The 22,135-nt window shown below is 37.5% G+C and overlaps 2 protein-coding genes across 3 annotated transcripts in view; one reads left to right on the top strand and one right to left on the bottom strand.

Moving 5' to 3' along the window:
- DNAJC2 (DnaJ heat shock protein family (Hsp40) member C2) overlaps positions 1 to 6,185 on the top strand; it is a 27,545-nt gene extending 21,360 nt beyond the window's left edge. The window contains exons 11-17 of one of the 2 annotated variants that reach the window (XM_024738105.1): positions 66 to 154; positions 229 to 298; positions 1,749 to 1,933; positions 2,718 to 2,818; positions 2,941 to 3,048; positions 5,621 to 5,775; positions 6,048 to 6,177. In XM_024738105.1, the coding sequence (XP_024593873.1) occupies positions 66 to 154; positions 229 to 298; positions 1,749 to 1,933; positions 2,718 to 2,818; positions 2,941 to 3,048; positions 5,621 to 5,775; positions 6,048 to 6,122 (783 nt within the window). In that variant the 3' untranslated portion in view covers positions 6,123 to 6,177. Of the gene's footprint in view, positions 1 to 65; positions 155 to 228; positions 299 to 1,748; positions 1,934 to 2,717; positions 2,819 to 2,940; positions 3,049 to 5,620; positions 5,776 to 6,047 lie in introns of both variants that reach the window. The other variant, XM_024738106.1, reaches the window with a different exon arrangement.
- Positions 5,772 to 21,524, bottom strand: PMPCB (peptidase, mitochondrial processing subunit beta). Its single transcript, XM_024738107.1, has 13 exons — positions 21,400 to 21,524; positions 20,209 to 20,349; positions 19,401 to 19,487; positions 18,916 to 19,045; positions 13,777 to 13,975; positions 13,325 to 13,404; positions 10,658 to 10,770; positions 9,649 to 9,792; positions 7,973 to 8,133; positions 6,961 to 7,046; positions 6,789 to 6,877; positions 6,551 to 6,626; positions 5,772 to 6,461 (listed from the first exon to the last, which is right to left on the bottom strand). Exons 1-13 carry the CDS (start codon positions 21,511 to 21,513, stop codon positions 6,397 to 6,399), a joined length of 1,485 nt encoding a protein of 494 aa, XP_024593875.1. The 5' UTR covers positions 21,514 to 21,524; the 3' UTR covers positions 5,772 to 6,396.
- Between the last annotated feature and the right edge of the window lie 611 nt (positions 21,525 to 22,135).

Genomic DNA, 22,135 nt, shown 5'->3' on the forward strand with positions numbered 1-22,135 from the left:
TTGTTTATGGATGTACTCTTGAGTGCCAGTAGAGATGATGAAAATGTTTGTGTTCATACTTCTAGACCTGGAATCACTTTTCTGACAATGAGGCAGAACGTGTTAAAATGATGGAGGAAGTGGAAAAACTTTGTGATCGGCTTGAACTAGCGAGGTATAACTGTAGAGCTGCTGTTAAAGTCTTCTTTTGGGCTTAGGATAAAATTTCATCCCCTTTTTTCCTTTAAGTTTACAGTGCTTGAATGAAACACTCACATCGTCTACAAAAGAAGTAGGAAAGGCTGCTCTGGAAAAACAGGTAATAGAAAAACATATCACTTCTACCTGTATTTAGCATTTAATTCTGCTTTAGTATTGCTTTCACCTCAGTGTTTCTCCACCTAACATGTAAGTTACTATAGGGGCAAAGAGTGTCTCATTTCTCTTTGGGTTGACTTAAATTGGATTTAAGTGTGTGTAGTTGTTACCATATATAGTTGTTTGATTTGTGGTTATCTAGCACATTAATCATAGATTTTTCAGAATCACTGTTAGAAAAAAATCATTGTGTTGACTATTCCTTGAGCATTTTTGTTGGATAATAACATTTAGAACCAAAAGAGATTTTTATTCTGTCTAGTCTACACCTTTTATTTTACAGATGAGGAAACAGGCCCAGAAATTCAATTCAGTGCAACAAGTGTTAGTACCTACCATATATAGCCCCGTGCCTAGGTGATTTGGAGAAAAGCCTAACGCTATTGCTGCCACAAAGGAGTTCAGGAACAGTTATGCTCAAGAGAAAAGGCCTAAGGACCAAAAGATGGAGGGCCCCCAGTAAATGGTGTAGGTTAGAGAGGAAGTGCCAACACCAGGTTAGAGTGGTCAGGGAGGCTTAGTGAAGGGTTTGAGCCAGTTTTGAAGGACGACAGTGTTAAATGAAGGTCAGGGGAGCAGTGTAAAATACAGGTAGGAGTAGAAAGTTAGGGGAAGAAGAAGCGGGAGTTTAAGTTAGTTAAGAAGAGTAGAGCCAAATTAAGCAGGTTTTGAATACCAAGATGACCAGTTTCCATTACCACAGATCTTTGAGTAGCACAGGGTTAACATTGTGCTATTAATCTGGCATTTGTAGACAAGAGGCGTTGGATGAGTGTGACTAGTGTAAGAATCTCACTGGAAGGACTTGGACTGTGAGTGATAATGGGAATCACTGAAATCTTTGGGACTTGGTGACTGGTTCTAAGGGATTGAAGTGGGGAAATGAGTCAGAGATGACTCCAAGATAGCAACTGACAGAGCAACAACATCAAGTAAAGATTTTTTTTTTCCCTTGTGCATGTTTGAAGGTACACTGGAAGTGACAGTGTAAAAGGTAGAACTTCAAGATAAACCAAAGGCCACTTTGCTGTACTTTTACCTTTTTGTAGAGAGTAAATGACATTATCTGCAAAAGAGTGGGTATGAGCTTTGAAATGGCCTTGTGGGTGAATAACCCAATGACTATAGACTTGACAAGTAGTGTCCAAGGCAAATAGAGATATGATAGGAATACAGGGTAGGTCAGGCCAAGGCTGGTTCTTGTTCCTCAAGCAGAGATATGCAGCCTGGAAGCCAGAGTGAAAAGGCTGATTGTGGTTTTGGGGCTGGCCTGGGGGGTGGTGTAGGGTCCCTGCCTGGATGATGCTGAGGGTCGAGAACCACAAGCCAGCAAGGGAGTGTAGAGTAGTAAGATGTTTTAAGTCCCTGACTTACCTATGATATTTGTGTAGATAGAAGAAATAAATGAGCAAATTAGAAAAGAGAAAGAGGAAGCTGAGGCTCGTATGCGACAGGCATCTAAGAATGCAGAGAAATCAACTGGCGGAGGTGGAAATGGCAGTAAACACTGGTCAGAAGATGATCTGCAATTACTAATTAAAGCTGTGAATCTCTTCCCTGCTGGAACAAATTCAAGGTACTGGTTCTAATGAAACTTCTCTTCAACGCATACTGGAGCCTAGGGATAATGTAGACACCCAAATAGCAGCACATTACAGCAAACTTCCAGAGATGTGCTTGGATCTAGACACTAAGTTCTGTGCAAAGTGTGAAAAGCATTTTGAACCTGCTAGTCTTAGCCGCTTATACCAACACACGTATGTATATCCATACATACAGCAGGATGCTTCATCAATTTCTCAGGAAATTAAGAATCATAAGACATAAACCTTAAAAAAAAAAAAAAGACATAAACCTTGACTCTCATGTTGGCTTAGTCCATTGTGGTTTAGGTAGGCACTAGGTTTTGTGCTCCATAGTTTCTCTTTCAGTCTTAATCCTTCTTTGTTGCTTCCAGCCTCAAACTGGAGCTCACTGCAGAGTCTGAGCTGAGAACTCAAAGAAACCTTAGAGATCCAGCCTCCCTTATTCTGTATATGAGGAAACTAAGGTTCTCTTTTCAGAATGATCTGTCTCCTTAAGTATGTGTCCAAATGGCAGTATACACAAATGTGTGCTTTTATTTCTGTTGATTTTTACACAGAATCAGTAAGGTTTTGTACAAACTTGAAACCAAGATTATCCACAGTTGATTTAAACATATGAAAAGCAAAAAACATAGTTCAGGCAATAGTAATAATTAGACCACCAATTTAGAGCTAATTCTTTAGATGTTACAGCTAACCCCTCTGCATTAAAAATGTGGGATCATTCTGGGTTTTGTTTGGGGTTTTTCGTTATTTTTGTATCGGTTGCTCTAGATGGGAAGTTATTGCTAATTACATGAACATACATTCTTCTTCTGGAGTCAAGAGAACCGCCAAAGATGTTATTGGCAAAGCAAAGAGTCTTCAAAAACTTGGTGAGTTAGTTTTGCCAAATCAATTTTTTTGCTACCTTGAATACATATTTTAAAAATAATCTACGCAATTTAATGAAAGACTAAATGAGATGATCTGTATTAAAGTTTTTTCCCCTTTTCAGACCCTCATCAAAAAGATGACATAAACAGAAAGGCTTTTGATAAGTTTAAAAAAGAACATGGTGTGGTGTGTCAAGCAGACAATGCAACACCTTCAGAACGATTTGAAGGTAATGAAATTTTATTTTTCTATGGGTAGAAAATGCTAACCATGTATCTGTGAGAGTATACAAGATCTACGGTCTACATTCAGAGTGAATGGAACAGAAAGCATTTAGCAGACTGAAAGGTATAAAGCAGATGTTTTCAGGACAGTTTTACATTAGCACCATTGAGAATTACAGTTCTTCCATTTCATATGCCATGAGGGGGAGGGGTTCTGTTTGTTTTGTTCACCAGATTTTACAAATCAGTATTAAAGGACATTGGGACAATTGAAATTTGAATAAGGTCTGTAGACTAGATAATTTTTTATCAAGGTTGATTTCCTGATTTTGAAAAATACACCATATATAAGGAAAGGTCCTTGTTTTTAAGGGAAGACAGGAGTAAAGGGGCAGCATGCCTGCAACTTACGTGGCTCAGAACAAGTTAGTTATACAGACACAATTTGTTGTGCTGACATGTCTTGGGTGTTCTAGTTAATTTGATTACTCTGGACCAGTATGTTTCAAATGCAAATTATGACTCAGAGGTGGGTCATGAAATCAGTTTAATGGGTCATGAATAGAAAATATCAGAGAGCATTACACCTATTATGTAAGTGGGTATTTGTGAAACTTTTGTTCATGTGTATAAGTGTCTGAGATGTGACATTTTTTTCCTTACTGTGAGTTGCTGACAAAACTTTGAAAAAGTTCTCTTTCACTACATGCATTTGTGAGCCACCAGTCCTTTTCTCCCTAAACTAAGCTAATCTTGGATATGCTTTCCAGATCACAGTGCCAAATGTATGTTTGGGGATTAACTGACAGCCTTGACTCCTCATGATGACCTGTCCCTGTCTTAACAGTCCCACTTTTCCTGTATTCTTGGTCTGGTTCATTATCCCAAAATTTCAATTTGAAAATACTAGGAGAAACTTACAATGTTCTATAAAGAGGAAAAAATCATTCTGCGTTTGCAAGTTGCATTTGCAAAACTGAGTGACTTTTGTCTAGGCTGGGCATTATTTTGGCTCCTTTCAGAAAGATAAGTAACAAAGTAGAAATTTCAGAACACTTGGAAGGGACTTCTAAAGGAGGTAATTATCTTGCCCCTTACGCCATCCACAAAAATCAGACACATTCAGATACTACTGCATTATTCTCAGCCCTTTCTTGTGGGACTAGTTTCCGTGCTGGAGGCAGACACTGATGGTTGTGCTTTCTGGCAGGTGGGTGACCCTGTGAGGGCGGGAGTGATATGGTACTTGGGCCTGACTCCTTTACCTCTTTTTAAGGATTTAATGGGCAGGTCCCTCTCTCTTCAACTGCTCCAGTAAACAGCAAGCTGGCCACATTTTTTGGAATAGTGATTTCTCATAGGAATTTTATATGTTTCATTCAGTTTGGTATTGGGAAGTCCCTGGATCATAACAGCAGATAATAAGCAGCAGATAATAATTATATGTCAGTTCCATCTTTTTTCCAAGAGAGAGGAAATGAATTAAATCTGTGGTGTTAAATGGGGCTTCAAACTAATAAAAGGAAATTCCACTAAGGGGTTCCTGGAATTTAAAAGCTGATTTCAAAAAAAGCTTCAGTCTTTAATCTGTCTTCAAATACAAGTTCTCTGCCTTGTTCTAAGGTGTGTTGTTTTTCAGCTTGTTCACTGTGTCTGTGAGTATGTTTTTAATTGGGAAATAACTTAGATTTCTAGGCTTTACTTTGTATCTGATCTCACAGGTTACAATTTCAAGAGGTAGTCCCACTGCTGGTAGGATAGGTGCCACTATGTTTTCACTGCGTGATCTGAAATAACTAAGTTGTCAGTAATCCATTAACTTAGAATAACCAAATCATTTTAACCATTTTCACATTTTCATTTTTCTATAGAAGTGGGATGTATACTTCTTGCATCTTAGGAAGGAATATATTTGTTTCTGATACATGTATGAGGTGTTCTATCAAACATAAAGGTCTGGTTTAGTAGAGATGCACAGCGTAGGCTCCACAAGATTTTAGTGGATGTGGTGACAGTGACACACTGGAAGTGGAATCTAATCTCACCTTGGCTCTACAGCATTGAAACCATGGGAGCTTGGAGCTTGGCTTAGCTTTGTTAAACTTGTTTCTTCCAGTGTAAAATGAGAATAGTTTCCAGGCTCTCATCGAGCTAAAAGTTTTTAAGTAGGAGGCAGCTCTTTTCCCTATGCTATAAGGAACTAGATTTATAAGAAATCTTAAATGACTTGTGATTGTGGTTTCGAACCCAGCAGTCCAACTGTGTATGTTAAATCTGATTTTTTTTAAAAAAAGTCTGGTGAATATAAGATTAGATTGTGATAGACCAGAAATACAAAGCATATTGTGCTTTAAAGTCTCATATTTTTCTGGGATGTGAGCTATCTGAAGTTTTTTCCCTAATGAATACCTAGAGGTATATATGTGCGTCTAATTTGGTCTGTTCAAGATTACACATCACAGATTCAAATGGGCTCTTACCAAGATGTGTACCAAAAGACTCATCTGGGAAGGTGTTCCAGGACAGTTTTCTATCAATTAGGATAAAATTTTCCAAACAAAATTTTTTCTTAAACAGGTCCATGCACAGATTTCACCCCTTGGACAACAGAAGAACAGAAGCTTTTGGAACAAGCTTTGAAAACGTACCCAGTAAATACACCTGAAAGATGGGAAAAAATAGCAGAAGCAGTGCCTGGCAGGACAAAGAAGGACTGCATGAAACGATATAAGGTTGTAGATCTTTAGTGTGTAGATTCCATTATCAATCATTTAAATTATGTTTTTGTGCTTATTCAATACCACAGTAGTTGTGGGGCCAATATTAGAAATAACCAACCTTAGAAACTTTCTATCTAGCTCTGACAGTTACTAAAAAAAAAAATCAACTTTTTCAGTATAGATTTACCCCAGTTTGGATGTTTTACATACGTATACCAAACACTAGAAATGTCTGCAAATTCTGACAACTTCTCGGTGTAAGTAACATCTTTTTCCCTTCCTAGGAACTTGTCGAAATGGTAAAAGCAAAGAAAGCTGCTCAAGAGCAAGTGCTGAATGCCAGTAGAGGCAAGAAATGACTTATGACAATCTTTGTTGTGTGTGCATTTTTATAATAAAACTGAAAATACTGTACAAAATTTTATTCTTAAAACTATACTTAAAGTGTGTTGTTCCAGTATAATTTCTCAGAGCTCAGAGATCTACCATTCATTGTGGTGGTCTTATTCTTTCAAAGTCTGAGATAGTATTTCATTCATATTTACCAGTATAGATGTTCATTTTTTTTCTTTAGGACTTGCAGGTCTCGGTTTTATAAATATATATGTTCAAAATATGTTTATTAGGAGCATTTTAATCATGAAGCCAGCACATGTTACTGCAAATCTGGTTAAAATCTGGTAGCTGCTCAATGGGACCTAAGGATTAAAAGAAAGGACAGTTACAACTAAAGAGAAGGAAAGTCCTTAGCCAACTTTCTGCATAGGAGAAAAGGAGCCAGGCTTACCAACAGCAGCAACAGCTGGACTCTTATCATAAATATATTTGGTACACACTTCTCGAATTATCTCAGCATTTACAGCCTGAAAAATTGAAGACACAAGCATTCAGAGCTTTTTGTAGTAGTGAAGACATTCTATACCTGGGACATTTTAGAGCTAAAGCAAGATTTATGATGTGTATCTCCAGGTGTTGTAACAAGCATCATTTTACACAAGACCCAATAGTATCTAAGGACTACTTACATCAATTCTTGCTTCAAGCTCAGGGATGGGAATTCTTCGATTATAGCATAACATCTGCCTACCAATGTCTTCACAGATGGGAGTGGAACCTGTTTTAAAGAAAAGGGAAAACTAAGTACTGGAACGTAAGTCAACCGTGTGAAAATAGGACTTATGTCTTTAATTCTTTTACCATCAAGTTGCAGCAACATGTTTGTTTTCAGAAGATTCTTGGCTCGTGCAACTTCACTTTCAGTCACACTTGTACAGAGTCGCATCCTAAAAACCATTTGGAAAAATCAAATGTCAAAGTAGTTTGAAAATGTTATGCATTTCATGAGTTAACGACCTAAAAGAAAGAAAGGATGCTATATTCTATGTATTACACCACAATGTACAAGTGATTATGATTTCAATTTAGTAAAAAGTTGAAATTACTAATGATCCCAACAGTTAAGCAAAAGTTAAAATATTACTGATTATTTTCCTGGTAATGTTAATTTCAAAAATGATACGGTTAGCAGAGATTCAATACAATATAAAAATAGGCTGACCGCATTTTGAGAAATGCTACAGTCATTTTGAAAATTCATGAATCCCCATCTGATAGGATCTGACTTGTTAGGGGATAGATAGGTCAGTGGGTCATTGGTTTCTCAAAAGAATCCAGTTGAGTCTAACTTAAACCTAATAATTAATGATTACACTCCAACTAGACTTAGAGAGATGTAAGCCATTTAAGAATGGTGGAGGAAAGGGACCAGAGCTAAATAAAAGTTTTCCAAGAAGCTTTGGGCCCTTCTGCCTGTCTCAAGGTACTAGTTTTGACTAAAACACTACATTTTTCTTTTAGCAATGGCAACTTCAGGTTCATTTTCATAACACAGCCTTTCCAAGCCAGATAACTTTTAGAAATATTTCCTAGAATTCTAGTTGGCATTTAAACATTTTTAACTTTTAGGATATTCTTTCTGAAGTAATCTGCTTAATGATTAAGAATTTTCTATAGTATAAATCAGCTTCACATGAAACTTAGAAGAAACATCTGTGATCTTTAAAAACACAGCAGTAACTGCTACTACTTAAGTCTTGTTCTCTTAATAAAATGCTAATAACATCACCATAAAAAATTAATCAGCATCAACAGTGTAAAAAGAAACTAGTCTAAAGTGGGAATTCTAAGCATGATTTAAATTTTTTCTCACCATTCTTTCTGAACAACATGTAGCATGTCTGCAACAGTGGCTGGTTCACAAACCATATAGATTCCCCATAATCCTGTATCTGTGTAGGAAGTGTTGAAAGACTGGAAGCTATGGCAGAGGTTGCCATGACAGGTGACCTGGGCCAGCTTGCTAGATAAATTCTGTAAGGGAAAAAAAACTGTCCAAGAGAACTGTAGGTATACGTGTCCAAATTACCAGAAAGAAAAATGAGATGTGAAAATCGTGACTGCCTTAAAAGGCTGAGTTTCTCAGTTTTATCCAGCAGTATCTCAATAATAAAGCTAAAATTCACTGAAACTAAGAATTCTAGTAATCTCACCAGCCCAATGCATCATCCCCAGAGAAATTCATAATGTTAAAGTAGTGAATCCTTGTAATTAATTTAGTAGCTGCACCCACTTCTAAAATAATACATATTGATGGACCTAGAGATTATCATACTAAGTGAAGTCAGTGATATCACTTACATGTGGAATCTAAAAAAAGAAAAAAGATACAAATGAACTTATTTACAAAACAGAAACAGACTCACAGACTTTGAAAACAAACTCATGGTTACCAAAGGGGAAACGTGGTTGGGGGAGGGATAAATTAGGAGTTTGGGATTAACATATACACACTACTGTGTATAAAATAACCAACAAGGAACCTACTGTATAGAACAGGGAACTCTACTCAATATTCTGTAATAACCTAAATGGGAAAAGAATTTGAAAAAGAATGGATATATATGTGTATATATAACTGAATCACTTAGCTGTACATATGAAACTAACACAACATTGTAAATCAACTATACTCCAATATAAAATAAAAACTAAAATTAAGAAAAGGGAAAAATCCAATCAGGCCAAAATTAAAATTAAAAATGGACTGACCTCACAGGTTGTAGTTCAGGTATGTTTACAGGGTCCCATGGTCAATCCAGCCCAGTATTCCACTTCTAGCAGTGATTGATGTGAGATATGGTTATGACTTCTAATTCTGTGTTCCAGCTTTGTTTAATAATCATTTATAACCATATCAACCAAAAAATTGAATAACCCATGCCAATATGCTTTGCCAACAACAACAAAAATTTAAAATAAAAATTAGCTATTATCAACCCAATTTGTAGAGCTTTGGGCTGTTTGCTTAAAAAATTGAAATTATATTGCATGTGAAGCCTAAGATACTTATATGAAATGTATTTTCTCAAAATCTTTGAGTATAAATATATACACTTTGTATTTTGAAGTAATTTCAGACTACAGACTAGTAACATAAACAGTACAAAGAATTTCCTTTATCCAATTCCTTAACACCTGTTATTTACCATCGTTTTTGCTTTATCATATTCTCTGTAACGTATTTTTCAACTGTTTGAGAGTACAGTGCAGACATCCTTTTTACCCCTGAGTACTTTTTAATGTGCACTTCTGAAAAACAAGGAAATTTACCTCAGTACAATTATTAAAATTAGGATATTAACACTGATATATTACTATTAACAAATCCTTCCATCCTTATTCAAAATTTGCCAATATGGCAAAAGAAAAAAATTTTTTTCTGGCCCAGGATGCAATCCAGGATCAGTTTATAGTTTAAGTCAAAATTCATACTACGAAGTTTCATCTTCTCATTTATTATGGAAATTTACTTTTAAAATCACTTACCATTCCTCCTCCAAAAGAGCGATCCCAGTTGCCAATCAGTGTGTTTGCAACCATGAGACAGATTGTATCTGGATGTGCCCAACCAACAGCTTCAACAGCTATTGCAAGATGTGCCAAAGGCATCTTGTCATCCCTCACTCGAATCTAGTTAGGATAAGGGATACAAAGCTCTAGTTAAGATTACCACTATATAACATGCTTAACAAGAAACAAACTCACCAGCTCCATTAACTGCAAAGTTAGAATGCTCACCATGACACTCCTTTGTTTTTTAAACAATTAGGCCTCATTACACTGTATAGTCTAGAAGAATTTCACCAAAAGATCTCCACTTGAAATAATCCAGACACAGCCACCAGATAATTACCTGGTCAAAAAGCGATGCATTATTTCACTGGTAGAAATAATCTTTTGTCAGTCTGAATTTTTCTGACTCTCTAAATTTAAGCTAATCTTGACATAACAGGCTTATTTTTGTACTGCCAATGCTGCAGTCTTATGCAATTGCCAGCATCAGGCTTCTTTCCGGATACAACTATATGAGCATCATCCCTAATGTGGCAAACTAAGCTTCTAATGAGGCTTAAAGATACAGCTGACATATAGCAGGTTCTCTACAAGTTCTGGCTTTAACAGCTACCCCCCAGAAATGTACTGTGGGCAGAACTTAGCCAAGAATAAACCTGATTAAAAGTCAAAATTTGGGGTGTTTTTAAAATAAAAGATTAACTTTTATGCCCTACAATAGGAAAATGGGCATAGTATCAAAGAAAAAGCACAAAAAGCCCAAATTATATTTTCCTTAAAACCTTACTTCCTTAGGAAAGAAAAATAGGTGGGTTAAATATATGGAACAGGAAAGAATATAAACAACTGAGTCCATCCTCGGCTGGACTCCTTTGGCTTCTTCCATTTTACTGTTAGAAACAGGCACATTTGCTACACACATTCATAAATACAACACAAGAAACCCAAAGGGTTAAACACTAGCTTAGGAGGCTTGCCCTACCTCACTTCCTGTGAATTTGCAGGGAGGCAGAGCTGGTATTTCTCCTTTGTGTGTGGACAAAGAGTCACCAAAATGAAACTTTGCTAACTCAAGCAGTTCATCATGGGAAACCCCTAAATTGAAGGAAAATATGTTATATATCCAGTAGCAGTGCAATGTAAAGCACACAACGAACTGCCAATACTTCTGTTTACAATAAGCTCAAGGTGGTATAATGTGATACAGGTTACACATGGACTACTTGCTCTGACTAAAAGCCTTTTTAAGAGTAAGCTCACAGAGCACACTCTTTCCCTGGTTATAAGGCTTGGGGCTGCACAGCTTTCTCATTCTGAAGAACCATCACAGTTTTCATAACATACCAATGGATTCACAGATAAGGATAATAAGATAGCTTGAAAATACCATTTTCCATACAGAATCATGTTATATTAAATAATTAAAACTCTTAGAGTGCAAACTAGCAAGGAAAAGTCACCTTTCAATAAATTTTTTAAAGTAGAAAAGAATAACTGTCATTTAAAGAAAGCTGGATACAAGATACGCTTCATTCTCTGCGCTCTGCTATCAAAATACAGGAACAAAATAACCTCATACAAATTTCTGAATAAATTCATAGCTATTCAAACACTCACTACTTGCCATCCAAAACTTAAGAGTTACTTAGATTCTATATCCCTTATTTTCCAAACTTGGGATCCAAACAGATTCAGTCAGTGAAAGATTCCTAAACTTACAAGACAAATTTAAACGTGGGTAAGTGCCTTAAAAAATATCACCGCAAGATTTTTTTTTTTTTAAATGAAACATTCTATTAAAACATAAAAGCACAACTTACACCCATGTTTTCCAAACAAATCTCTGGTATAAAACAAGACAGTGAATGATTACACACGTTTTCACAATCACTATGTAGGAGAGCCGCCTTAGATATCAATCCAGAGGGTGACAAAACAATAGGAAGACCCTGGTGATATAAGGATGACAAGCAGAGAGTGCAGAACCATGAACATGCACACAGTTCTCAGCACTTAACAACCACCTCCCCTGTTTTACTACCTTCACCTATAGCCCTCCTGGTTGGATGTTCCAGATATTCAGCACCTGCCCCAGCTTACCTCTATCCAAAAGGCAGGGGAGCCGATAAATTTTATTTTTTTTAATCAAGCTAGCTCTGGCCTATTACGCTGAAGTTAAGATGCCACTGTTGATAAGAAATATCATCACTTATGTACCAATAAGACAAAATGCTAATTAATCTAGGATAGGCCATTAATTAATTGTAAGATACCCCAACTCTGATGATGTCAAAATGAACCAATGAACTATGATAAAACCCACTGCATCCATATGCCACCAACAATGGCAGAGACATCCCTGACAGCTTAGCTGCTGAGGCCCCATCCAACCAATAGTGTTCCCCTTTCCAAGGCAGTTTCAATTGTTGAACCCCAGCCATTTTAGAAACAATGTTACTAACTCAAAATAACTTCAGAGCACACTTATCTGCCACACAAAGGCAACATGTTTTAAGATATTTAACCCTCATTTTCATCTTCTCCATTATTCCCAAGTAATGAGCCTAAAGTCTATCCAGGGCAACTAGAATTTTAATTTATTGTCATTTCTAAAGAGAGAAAAATTTACACAAAAGAACATTCCATGTATCTTCACTTTGTCCTAAAAAGAAAGAAAACACAAAACTGGAAACCAGTAAAATGTACAATTTGCGTAAATTCAGACTACCAGGAAATCTAGCAAAATCTAATGTGAATTTTCTTTCATTCACTGGCTTCAAACATGTTCTCACAAGGGAGCCTTGTCCTGATGCCACTTGCATGTTCAGATTCCCATTAAATATCCTCCTAATCCCCTATATACTTCCCCTTTTCAGTAACTAGCAGATCTTACTGAAAGAACGAACAAATCAAAGAATGAATAAACAACATAACATGCTCATTCCACGCCTGACCAAGGATGAAGCTGGTTCTCAAGAAGTAATTTAAAATCTCGAGAGTCCCAAACCATAGAACACCATCTTCCAAGTCTCATTATCTCCCAGTTCACTCATTTGCCCTTTTCTTACAAGGAAATTCCATTATGTGTGCACACTTATATATTGGAGGGTCACTAAATTTTGCCACTGAAAAACTCTATTGGGCTTCCCTGGTGGCCAGTGGTTAAGAATCCGCCTGCCTACGCAGGGGACACGGGTTTGCGCCCTGGTCCGGGAAGATCCCATATGCTGAAGAACAACTAAGCCCGTGCGCCACAACTACTGAGCCGGCGCTCTGGAGCCCACGAGCCACAACTACTGAGCCCGCGTGCCTAGAGCCCATGCTCCGCAACAAGAGAAGCCACCGCGATGAGAAACCCGTACACTGCAACAAAGAGTGGCCCCCACTCGCCGCAACGAGAGGAAGCCCAGGTGCAGCAACGATGACCCAACACAGCCAAAAATAAATAAAAATTAAAAGAAAAATAAAAGAAAAACTCTACTAAAGAGAAGACAGAGGAAAAGTCTGGTTCCAGGGCTCCATACTGCCCTTACCCAGCACATTTAACAATCTGCTCTCTAAATAAAAACTCTAAAGACATCTGCCAATAGGATCAAACTGATAAGTACATCACTCTGTGTTTAAAACAGTCACAGAAACTTAAACTAACCTCCAGCAGCAGCAAGTACTATTCTTGGCCCCTTATAATGTGTGGTTATATAATCCACTAAGTCCTTACGATTTATAGACCTGTAAGTGGAGTAAGAAAAGCAATATTAAAAGGAAATTTAAAAGCACAGATCCTCACATAATATACCTGAAATTAAATTGGACCTTAAAGGTATTCTAAGTTAAATGCAGTCAGAAATAGGATATATGCAACAAGTATCAAAGTATATATCAAAAAAAAAAGATTTAATACCATCACTTGTTTATTCCAGAAGTAGCTACAAATCCAGACACCTGGGAGTTAGGTGGGGCTAAAGTGTAGCTTAAGTACAATTTCATTCAGATTATTGGGGGTAAAAAATTACTTTTTGAAACATACTTTTTGAATGTGAATGTTAATTTTCACAATTCAAATTTTTTCTCAAAAAAAAAAAATCTGAGAATTATACCTACTTGATATTTTCAGTTGGTCCCAAAATTGTCCGTCCAAGTGCAGTATTTTGATAAGCTGTGGCATGAAGATAATCAAAAACAACTTCTTGTAAATTGGTTTCAACTTCCTGCATCTCTCTGAGGATTACTCCACGTTCACGTTCAATCTCTGCTTCTCCCAATGTGCTGTTTTGTATTATATCAGCAAGAATTTCTACAGCTTATTGAAAATAAAACACAAGAAGAAACACTAAAACCTTAAATTTTCACTGTTTAAAATCTATTAAATTAGCATCAGAAACAATGATAGTGACCATCACTCAATACTGACTAAATGATTAAACTGAGAAGAAATAAATGTTTCTATAATTTGATATACCTAGAAGGACTAAATTAAAATGAGAAATGCAATCCCCTGTGGTACAGATGAACTTGAAGAAGACTAAATTTGCCAGAAGTCCCCACAACACTTGTAAAATGACTGCCTACAACCACTTCAGAACGGTCATGGAAATCTGCATATAACTGTATATTGTTCTCTGTGACAATGGTAAGGAGAAAATTATCTATCTACTCAGAGCACACAGGTACACACAGAGACCGACATCACCCAAATAGTCACTACCCAAGATCCCACAGCAACGAGGCTACTATATTAAGAAGCCAAGAACCATCGTAATCTAATATATATCCCCACTGAACCACTTACAGAATTAGTGCCCTCTCAAATATCTTTCCCCACTTAAATCCAGTTATTGGTCAATGTTGGTTAGATTCTGGTCAATGCTGGTTAGATTCTGACCATTAATTAGTAAAGTCACTGATAAATGATGATCCAACAGAGCTGTAGCTGTTAACATTTGAAAAAAAGGATAGGTACCCTAAAAGAGAGAACATGACTATCAAAGTATTAAAAGTGACCCTTGGAAAAACTGATAAAACCCTCAAGTATTTATACAAAAATGACCCTAATTTGCAAAAAGCCACAAGTGAACTAAAGGATTTATCATGCTACTAAGCAATTTTATCAGAAAAAGTACATACTTCTCCAAAAAAGGAAAACCTAAACTATCCTTGAAGAATTAGTATATAGTTGCAATCACAATCTAAATTTTAGTCAATATAAAACAAATTTATAAACTTTAGTTTCATTTTGTTACTCTGCTGTAAATTTCTGTTCCTTGTTTTAAGTTCACTTTAAGGTGACTTGTCTCAGAAGCAATAATGTTCAAATACCAAGGACCTCCTGTAATTAATTACCTCTACAGACTACCCAACATGACAAAACAGACTGCTAGAATAGGCTGGGACCGAGGTCCTGGGCAAAAAGAAAAAATTATCTGTAAAACCATCTCTCTAACACAATGCTGTAAATCAACTATGCTCCAATAAAATTTAAAAACAAAAACAAACAAAAAAAACCTATCTGTCCAGACAAGAGAAATAAAGGCCCAGGTGGGTAAGGAAGAGCCCAAAGACAGATGGGAGGACAAGGGATCCTGTGTGAAGACTCCCCCTTTATGTGGAAGTAGTAGTCTAGATTGGTACCTTCTGAAGTGGGGATTCATATTTCCCAATATTTATGTTTTACTCAGAATCTTCTCTCTTTCTAATGTATATGTAATACTGTATATATTAGTACAGCAGTACATGTATTTAATTTATACATATACCTATATTGAGGATATATGTTCAAGTCTCTTACTGATAAGAATGGATGATCATAAAAGTTTGAAGACCACTTATCTAAGCATCTAATTATTACCTCACACACCAGGTTTCACCCAACTGAGAGTATAAAAGCCTCAAGCAAATTCCCAAAGTGGGATCTGCTTCAGAGAGCACTTCCACTTTGGATTCCTCAAAGAGCGCCTCTCTTTTCCATTTCCACTCCCACTAACAGGGACTCTGTCCTTCCCAGCCAGAAGCCAGAAAGAAAAAAAAAGGTCTTCTAAATTCTCTCTTCCTTTCTCTAGTCCTCTTTTTTGCTTTCTTTGCTGTTCTCTGTGTAAATAAAGGAGAGAAACAGGCTAGAATCAACAGTCCTTTAAAGTAGCCTGGCCTAGCCCTTTGTTCTTAGTGCCTAACTAGTCCTGGGGCAAAAACTATTTCTACAGAAATCATTAAGAATCTAACCAATGTTTTTTGCAATTCAAACTAACACACCCTCCACTGTTTTCATTTTCATTGGTTTTAATACACAAGTTAGGCTACCATGTTATGAAAATTTTACTTTATTTGCAGGTGGTAGGTGTTTTGTTTTGTTGTTTTGACAAAGCAACCTGACACAGTGAATCTGAGTGAGAAGACAGGCATCTGAGTCCACAGTAAGCCACTAAGTTATGTGATCCGGGGAAAGTCACAGTCTGGGCTGCACCTCAATCTCCACAACTGCACAGTGGAGACACTTATCTGATTACTGTGCTGATCAAATGAGATGATATATACACAAATTACATATATACAAAGGTACTTGTGTAAAGTGGCATTCAAACATTATTAATGAAAGCCTATTAGGAATCCAAAATTTCAAAGTAATGAAATTAACTACAACTATACAAGGACCTTAAAGATTAATAGTCTCACCAATTAGCACTAAAACTGCTACATTTTTTCATTAATTCTCCCATTGGGAAAATGTTTTGTGTAGTAACTTTCCTTTAAGATATCCAAAACACTCTACAACATGGTAACTACAAAAAATAGTTATGCTGTCAGAATAATTATTTTACTTCTACAAAATAAAAATAAAATCTATTTTATTTTATTGCTATGAAAACAATCATCAATAATCTTTTAAGTGAACACTTGCTTATTCTGCTTCAGAGTTTTTGTAACAAAAAAGGAATAAAAAAATTGCTCCTAGTCAGAGCAATTAGGCAAGAAAAAGAAATCAAAGGCATCCAAATTGGAAAGGAAGAAGTAAAACTATCACTATTTGCAGATGACATGATATTACATATAAAAAACACTAAAGACTCCATCAAATAAACTGTTAGGACTAATAAACGAATTCAGTGACGCTGTAGGATACAAAGTCAATAAGCAAAAATCTGTTGTGTTCCTATACACTAATAATGAACTATCAGCAAGAGAAAATAAGAAGTAATCCCATTTACAATTGCATCAAAAGGAATAAAATACTTAGGAATAAATTTAATCGAAGAAAACTACAAGACATTAATGAAAGAAACTGAAGACAACACAAGGAAATGGAAAGATCGTCCATGCTCATGGATTAGAAGAATTAATGTTGTTAAAATGTCCAAGCTACCAAAAGCAATATACAGACTCAATGCAATCCCTATCAAAATTCCAATGGCGGGCTTCCCTGGTGGCACAGTGGTTGAGTCCGCCTGCTGATGCAGGACAAACATTACAAAGAACAGTAATCAAATCAGTATGGTACATAAAACCAGGTACTGAATCAGTGGAACACAACAGAGAGCCCAGAATAAACCCAAGCATATATGATCAATTAATTTACAACAAAGATCCAAAAATATACAACAAAGAAAGGATAGTCTCTTCAATAAATGGTGTGGGAAAATCGGCCACATGGAAAAGAATGAAATTGGACACCTATTATACACAAAAATTAACTCAAAATTAATTAAAGGCTTGAACAGAAGGCCTGAAACCATAAAACTGCTAGAAGAAAACTGAGGAAGTAGTAAGCTCCTTGACATAAGTCTTGGTGATGATTTTTTGAACCTGACATCAAAAGCAAAAATGAACAAGTGGAACTACATCAAACTAAAAAGCTTCTGCACATCAACAAAATGAAAATGCAACCTCCTGAATGGAAGACGATATTTGCAAATCATATATCTGATAAGGGGTGAATATACAAAATATATGAAGAACCCATAGAAACCAATAGGAAGAAAACAAACAATCAGATTAAAAGATGGGCAGAAGATCTAAATAAACATTTTTCCAAAGAAGACACACAGATGGCCAACAGGTACATGAAAAGATTCTCAACATCATTAATCATCAGGAAAGTGCAAATCAAAATGACAATGAGATATCACCCCATAACTGTCAGAATGGCTACTATCAAAAAGACTAGAGACAAGGGTTAGCAAGGATGTGGAGAAGAGGAAACCCTTTTACACTGTTGGTGGGAATGTAAACTGGTGCAGCCATGATAGAAAACAACATGGAATTTCCTTAAAAAATTAAAAATAGAACTACCATACAATCCAGCAATTCCACCTCTGCACATTTATCCAAAGAAAACAAAAACACTAACTTGAAAAGACCTACCTCCGTGTTCACTGCGTTATGTACAACAGCCAAGATATGGAAACAACCTAGGTGTTCATCAATGAGTGAATGGGTAAAGAAGTTGTGATACACAAATACACACTCACATACAAAGAGGAGTATTATTACTCAGCCCTAAAAAAGAATGAAATCTTGCCACTTGCAATGGCATGGATGAACTTCAATGGCATTATGCTAAGCAAAAAAGTCAGAGAGAGAAATAACAAATATCATATGATCTCTCTTATATGTGGGGAAAACAAAGTCGAAAACAAAAAAACACCCAAGCTCATAGATACAGAGAACAGACTGATCATTGTTGGGGCAGGGGGTGGGGGATCAGTGATCTGTATTGGGTTTTTGTTTTTTTTTTTAGTTTAAATAAATTGAATTTTGAAAAAAATTAATGGAAAGGACAGTAAGAAAGAAGTGCACTCCAGGATGAGGAACCAGAATGTGCAAATGCAATAAAGAAGCAAGGAAGTTTTGTTCAAAAACAAAGCCCAGCAGTCAGTAGATAGAAAATCTGTTCTGACTTGTAGAAATAAAATATTCAGGTAACAGGATAGAGAAAAAACAAAACAAAAAGTAGGCAGTAAAAGTAAACAAATAATAAAACAATTAAAAATAGTTCACTACACAGGTATGGCTCTGGAGGAAGTAATATCTGAATCAAGTGTTAGGGCCTGGTTTGCACAAGTCCTGCAGCCTACAAATATTTTTATCGTTTCTCATATTTGGAGGAAAAAATAAAAACAGGTGGCCCCTCACCCAAAGTTTGGTTCATTTTTTTCATTTTCTTTCTCAACAAACATAATGTAAACAGCACTAAATCATTTCTGAATTCCTGTGGAAATTACATATCTGCAGTATAAATAATAACAATACCTCTTGGCAAATCTTTAGAGAATGCTTTGGCATAATATACAGTCTGCTCCCTGGAGGTATAGGCATTGAGATGAGCACCCATGTTTTCAATCTCAAGTTCCAGATCTAACTGGGATCTCTTTTTGGTGCCCTGAAATAAAAGAGGGAAAAAAAAATTATGACCTCTTCCTTTATCCCTCATCTGTTCTAAACACTTCAGACAATGCATATGAGGACATAAGCCTATGTAAGGACCAAATTTGGTTTCTAAAGTACATCAGGCTTCAGAAATAGTGGCGTACGTTCAAATGACCCTTACATCCCAAGAGAAAATCCTTGTTTCGCTCTACAGAGCAATTATCAGTAATTATTTCAGGTAATTATCCTGAAAAAAAGATTTTAAAAATAAAAGTAAAACATGCTATACTATTATAGTTCTCCTTACCTGAGAATGAGATTTTGTGTTTACTGCCTCATGCATTAAAAAAAAAAGTCTTACAACTTGCCTTGAAAGCCATATGCTCCAGAAAGTGAGCTGTTCCATTATTCTTCTCATTTTCATATCTACTTCCAGCATCAATCCAGAGCCCAACCTTAATGCAATCAAGTAAGAATTAAATAAGACAACATCTTCTTTCTTTTGAGGGGACGGGGTAGGGGTAGGAGGCAGTCTTCTTCCTTTTTCTGACAAATGCTTTCCAGCCTTAACATTAAAGTCTTCTTGAGTGGACTGACAGTAAGGTCCTATGAACTGAGATTTTAAATTTTTGGTCATCAGGCTACTGCTGGGTGCCACAAATACCTACTTGCCAGCTTTACTGAGGACCCAGATTCTTAGCCCAATGTGTTACTACAGTCAATTAACAAGTATAGTGTAAAGAACATCAGAGACTGTCAGAAAATCTAGGTTCAAATCCTGGTTCTGTCATGTATTAGCTGTGTGACCTTGGACAAAACCATTTAACTTCTCGGATCTTGTTTTTCAACTGTAAAATGGATATGATGATCCCTGCTACAAAGAACTATTTTAAAGATCAAATAAGACAATATATGTAAAAACATTTGGCACAGAGTAGTCCAGCAAATATATCTCTCTCATTATTATCAACACTACATGACACAACAGGCTACAAGAACCAGATGTAGACACTCGTGTGGTATGGAAGTATCACAGGAAGAGATTGACAAGTGACAGTCACTTGTTGGTAAAATAATTGCTGCTACTTTCAACCACCTGCCAACCAAATGAAAAGCTTAAATTAAAATCAACAGTTTGCTCTCTCGCCTAATGAGGGGTCAAACTAAATCACTTACTGTGCATGTTGAGAGCCCAGAGTCTTCAGAGGCCACTCTGAGTCCATTCTCCAAACAGGTTACGTGCGTTTCAGGGACATTCAGAACAACTTGTGTAGCAGCCTGTGTACTTCTCAATCTGTTTCCTCCAAAATATAGTGACTGGTTGGGGGTGGAAGGAAGAAGCAAAACATATCACTATTCTAATATGAAATGTTGATTAGAAAACCAAATCTATCCTAAACAGACTCTATAAAGTACTCTTTCCTCCTTAACTTTTATTCCACTGAGACCCACCCCTTGGCTGTCCTATGTTGAGAACATTCCTCAACCAACCACTTTCCTAAAGCCAGCAACAAGTCTACATATGCCCTTTCCTTACGGCAAATAAACGGTTATGATAATTATCCTGAAAGAAACTACTTTTATTTCAATACTTCTCCTAGAAATGTTTAATATTCACCATAGAGGGCAGAAGCGGGGGTGGGTGAATGGGGGAAGCCAAGAAAGGGAGCGAAAAATATTAAAATACCTATACACAACGTAGAAATCCTTAAGGTTTCCACCGTTTAAGAAAAGCAGTTTTTAAAAAGCCAGAAAAAGAGAAGGCAGGAAGAAGGGCAGGTGCTCAAGATACACTCTGGCTGACTAACTTGTTGGCTATGGACTATTCGCCCGACCCAGCTTTTCTTTTCCTCTAGACAAAGCTAGTCTTGCACGAGAAATATACATATACAGACAAACTTTCCTTTAGCTACCCCTTGGTTCGCAGGAAGCAGAGCTGATGATGAAGACGCTCAGTTTTAAGAAAAAAGAGAACTCGGGGCGGGCGGGGTGGGGTCCTCACTTTTTAATTTCCCCCAATGGCAACCACTGCGATTTTAGTGATCAACACGCACTCTTTATAATGACTCCCGAGTGACTAGGGCAAGGGGGTCGGTAAACCAGGGTCATGCCACACGTCACTGGCGGGTCACGCGCTGCGGGGTACCAAAGCCAGACCAGCGCCGGCGGGAGGTAGGCGTCCCCGGCCGCCTGATGCCCCACGGGTCCCGGCTGGGAAGGCCCCACCCGCCGTTGGGGTGGTGTGTGGATCCGACGCCCGCGGCCCGGCCGGGCGCCCGAGACTCAGGCTCGCCGCGCGGAGTTCTGCGGGAGAGGCCCGGCCTAGCCTGGTCCCGGCGGCACCCAAACAAGTGGAGGGAAGCTCACCCGCCCGGCAGCACCTCCGGTCAGGAGCCTCTCGGTGAAACCGCAGAGCCTCCGCCGCACCGCGGGTAACACCACCGCTCGTAACACCACCGCTCGGGCCGCCGCCGCCATCATCTTCCCTCGGGTCTGTGCGAAGGATGTGCTTCCGGGATCGTGACCTGAGGTCCCAGACGAGAGGGCGGGCCCCACCAAGTGGCCATGATGGGGATGACACTCCTCTAAGCAGTCGTGGAAGGAATGGACCTGGACGTGGTGCGAGCAGTCTAATAACGCGAATTAAGGAGTCTGTAGAAGCCCCTGTATCAGCAGTTACTTCAATCGCCTATGACGTGCAAGGCACAAAAGTAGAAGAATGAAAGGTAACCTGGTACAACATATTATCCTATTGGTGGCCGAAATTGATTGGAAAAAGGGGAATATGATCCATAACTCATTGTCCTTAGAGGAAGCCTCTGGTGGGAGACAGAGGCGCCGTGAGGGGAGGGAAGAAAGTATCAGTGTTGACCCCTACTCACTTTTCAACACTTTACAGTCTGCCTCATTCCATTCCATAGAAATTGCTCTTGGTGAAACCACTAATTGCTGAAAGATGGACACTTTATAGACCTTCTGGTACTGTCCTCTTGGCTGAGTTTGACATGTAAATCTCTGTGAAATTGTCTTTCCTCATTGCACCTTAAGAGGCTGCAACAGTGAGAGGCCCGCGTACTGCAAAAAAAAAAAAAAAAAAAAAAAA

The sequence above is a fragment of the Neophocaena asiaeorientalis genome, unplaced genomic scaffold (assembly GCF_003031525.2).
Source record: "Neophocaena asiaeorientalis asiaeorientalis breed wild unplaced genomic scaffold, Neophocaena_asiaeorientalis_V1.1 scaffold170, whole genome shotgun sequence".
Lineage (NCBI taxonomy): Eukaryota > Metazoa > Chordata > Mammalia > Artiodactyla > Phocoenidae > Neophocaena > Neophocaena asiaeorientalis.

What these genes read in the sequence shown, in the direction of transcription:
- PMPCB (XM_024738107.1), bottom strand. Translation starts at nt 21,513, where the DNA reads ATGATGGCGGCGGCGGCCCGAGCGGTGGTGTTACGAGCGGTGGTGTTA. An exon ending in AGTACTTGCTGCTGCTGGAG is followed by an intron (nt 10,771 to 13,324) that starts GTTAGTTTAAGT and finishes CCTTCAATTTAG; the next exon opens with GGGTTTCCCATGATGAACTG. An exon ending in GCAAATTCACAGGAAGTGAG is followed by an intron (nt 9,793 to 10,657) that starts GTAGGGCAAGCC and finishes TATCCTAACTAG; the next exon opens with ATTCGAGTGAGGGATGACAA.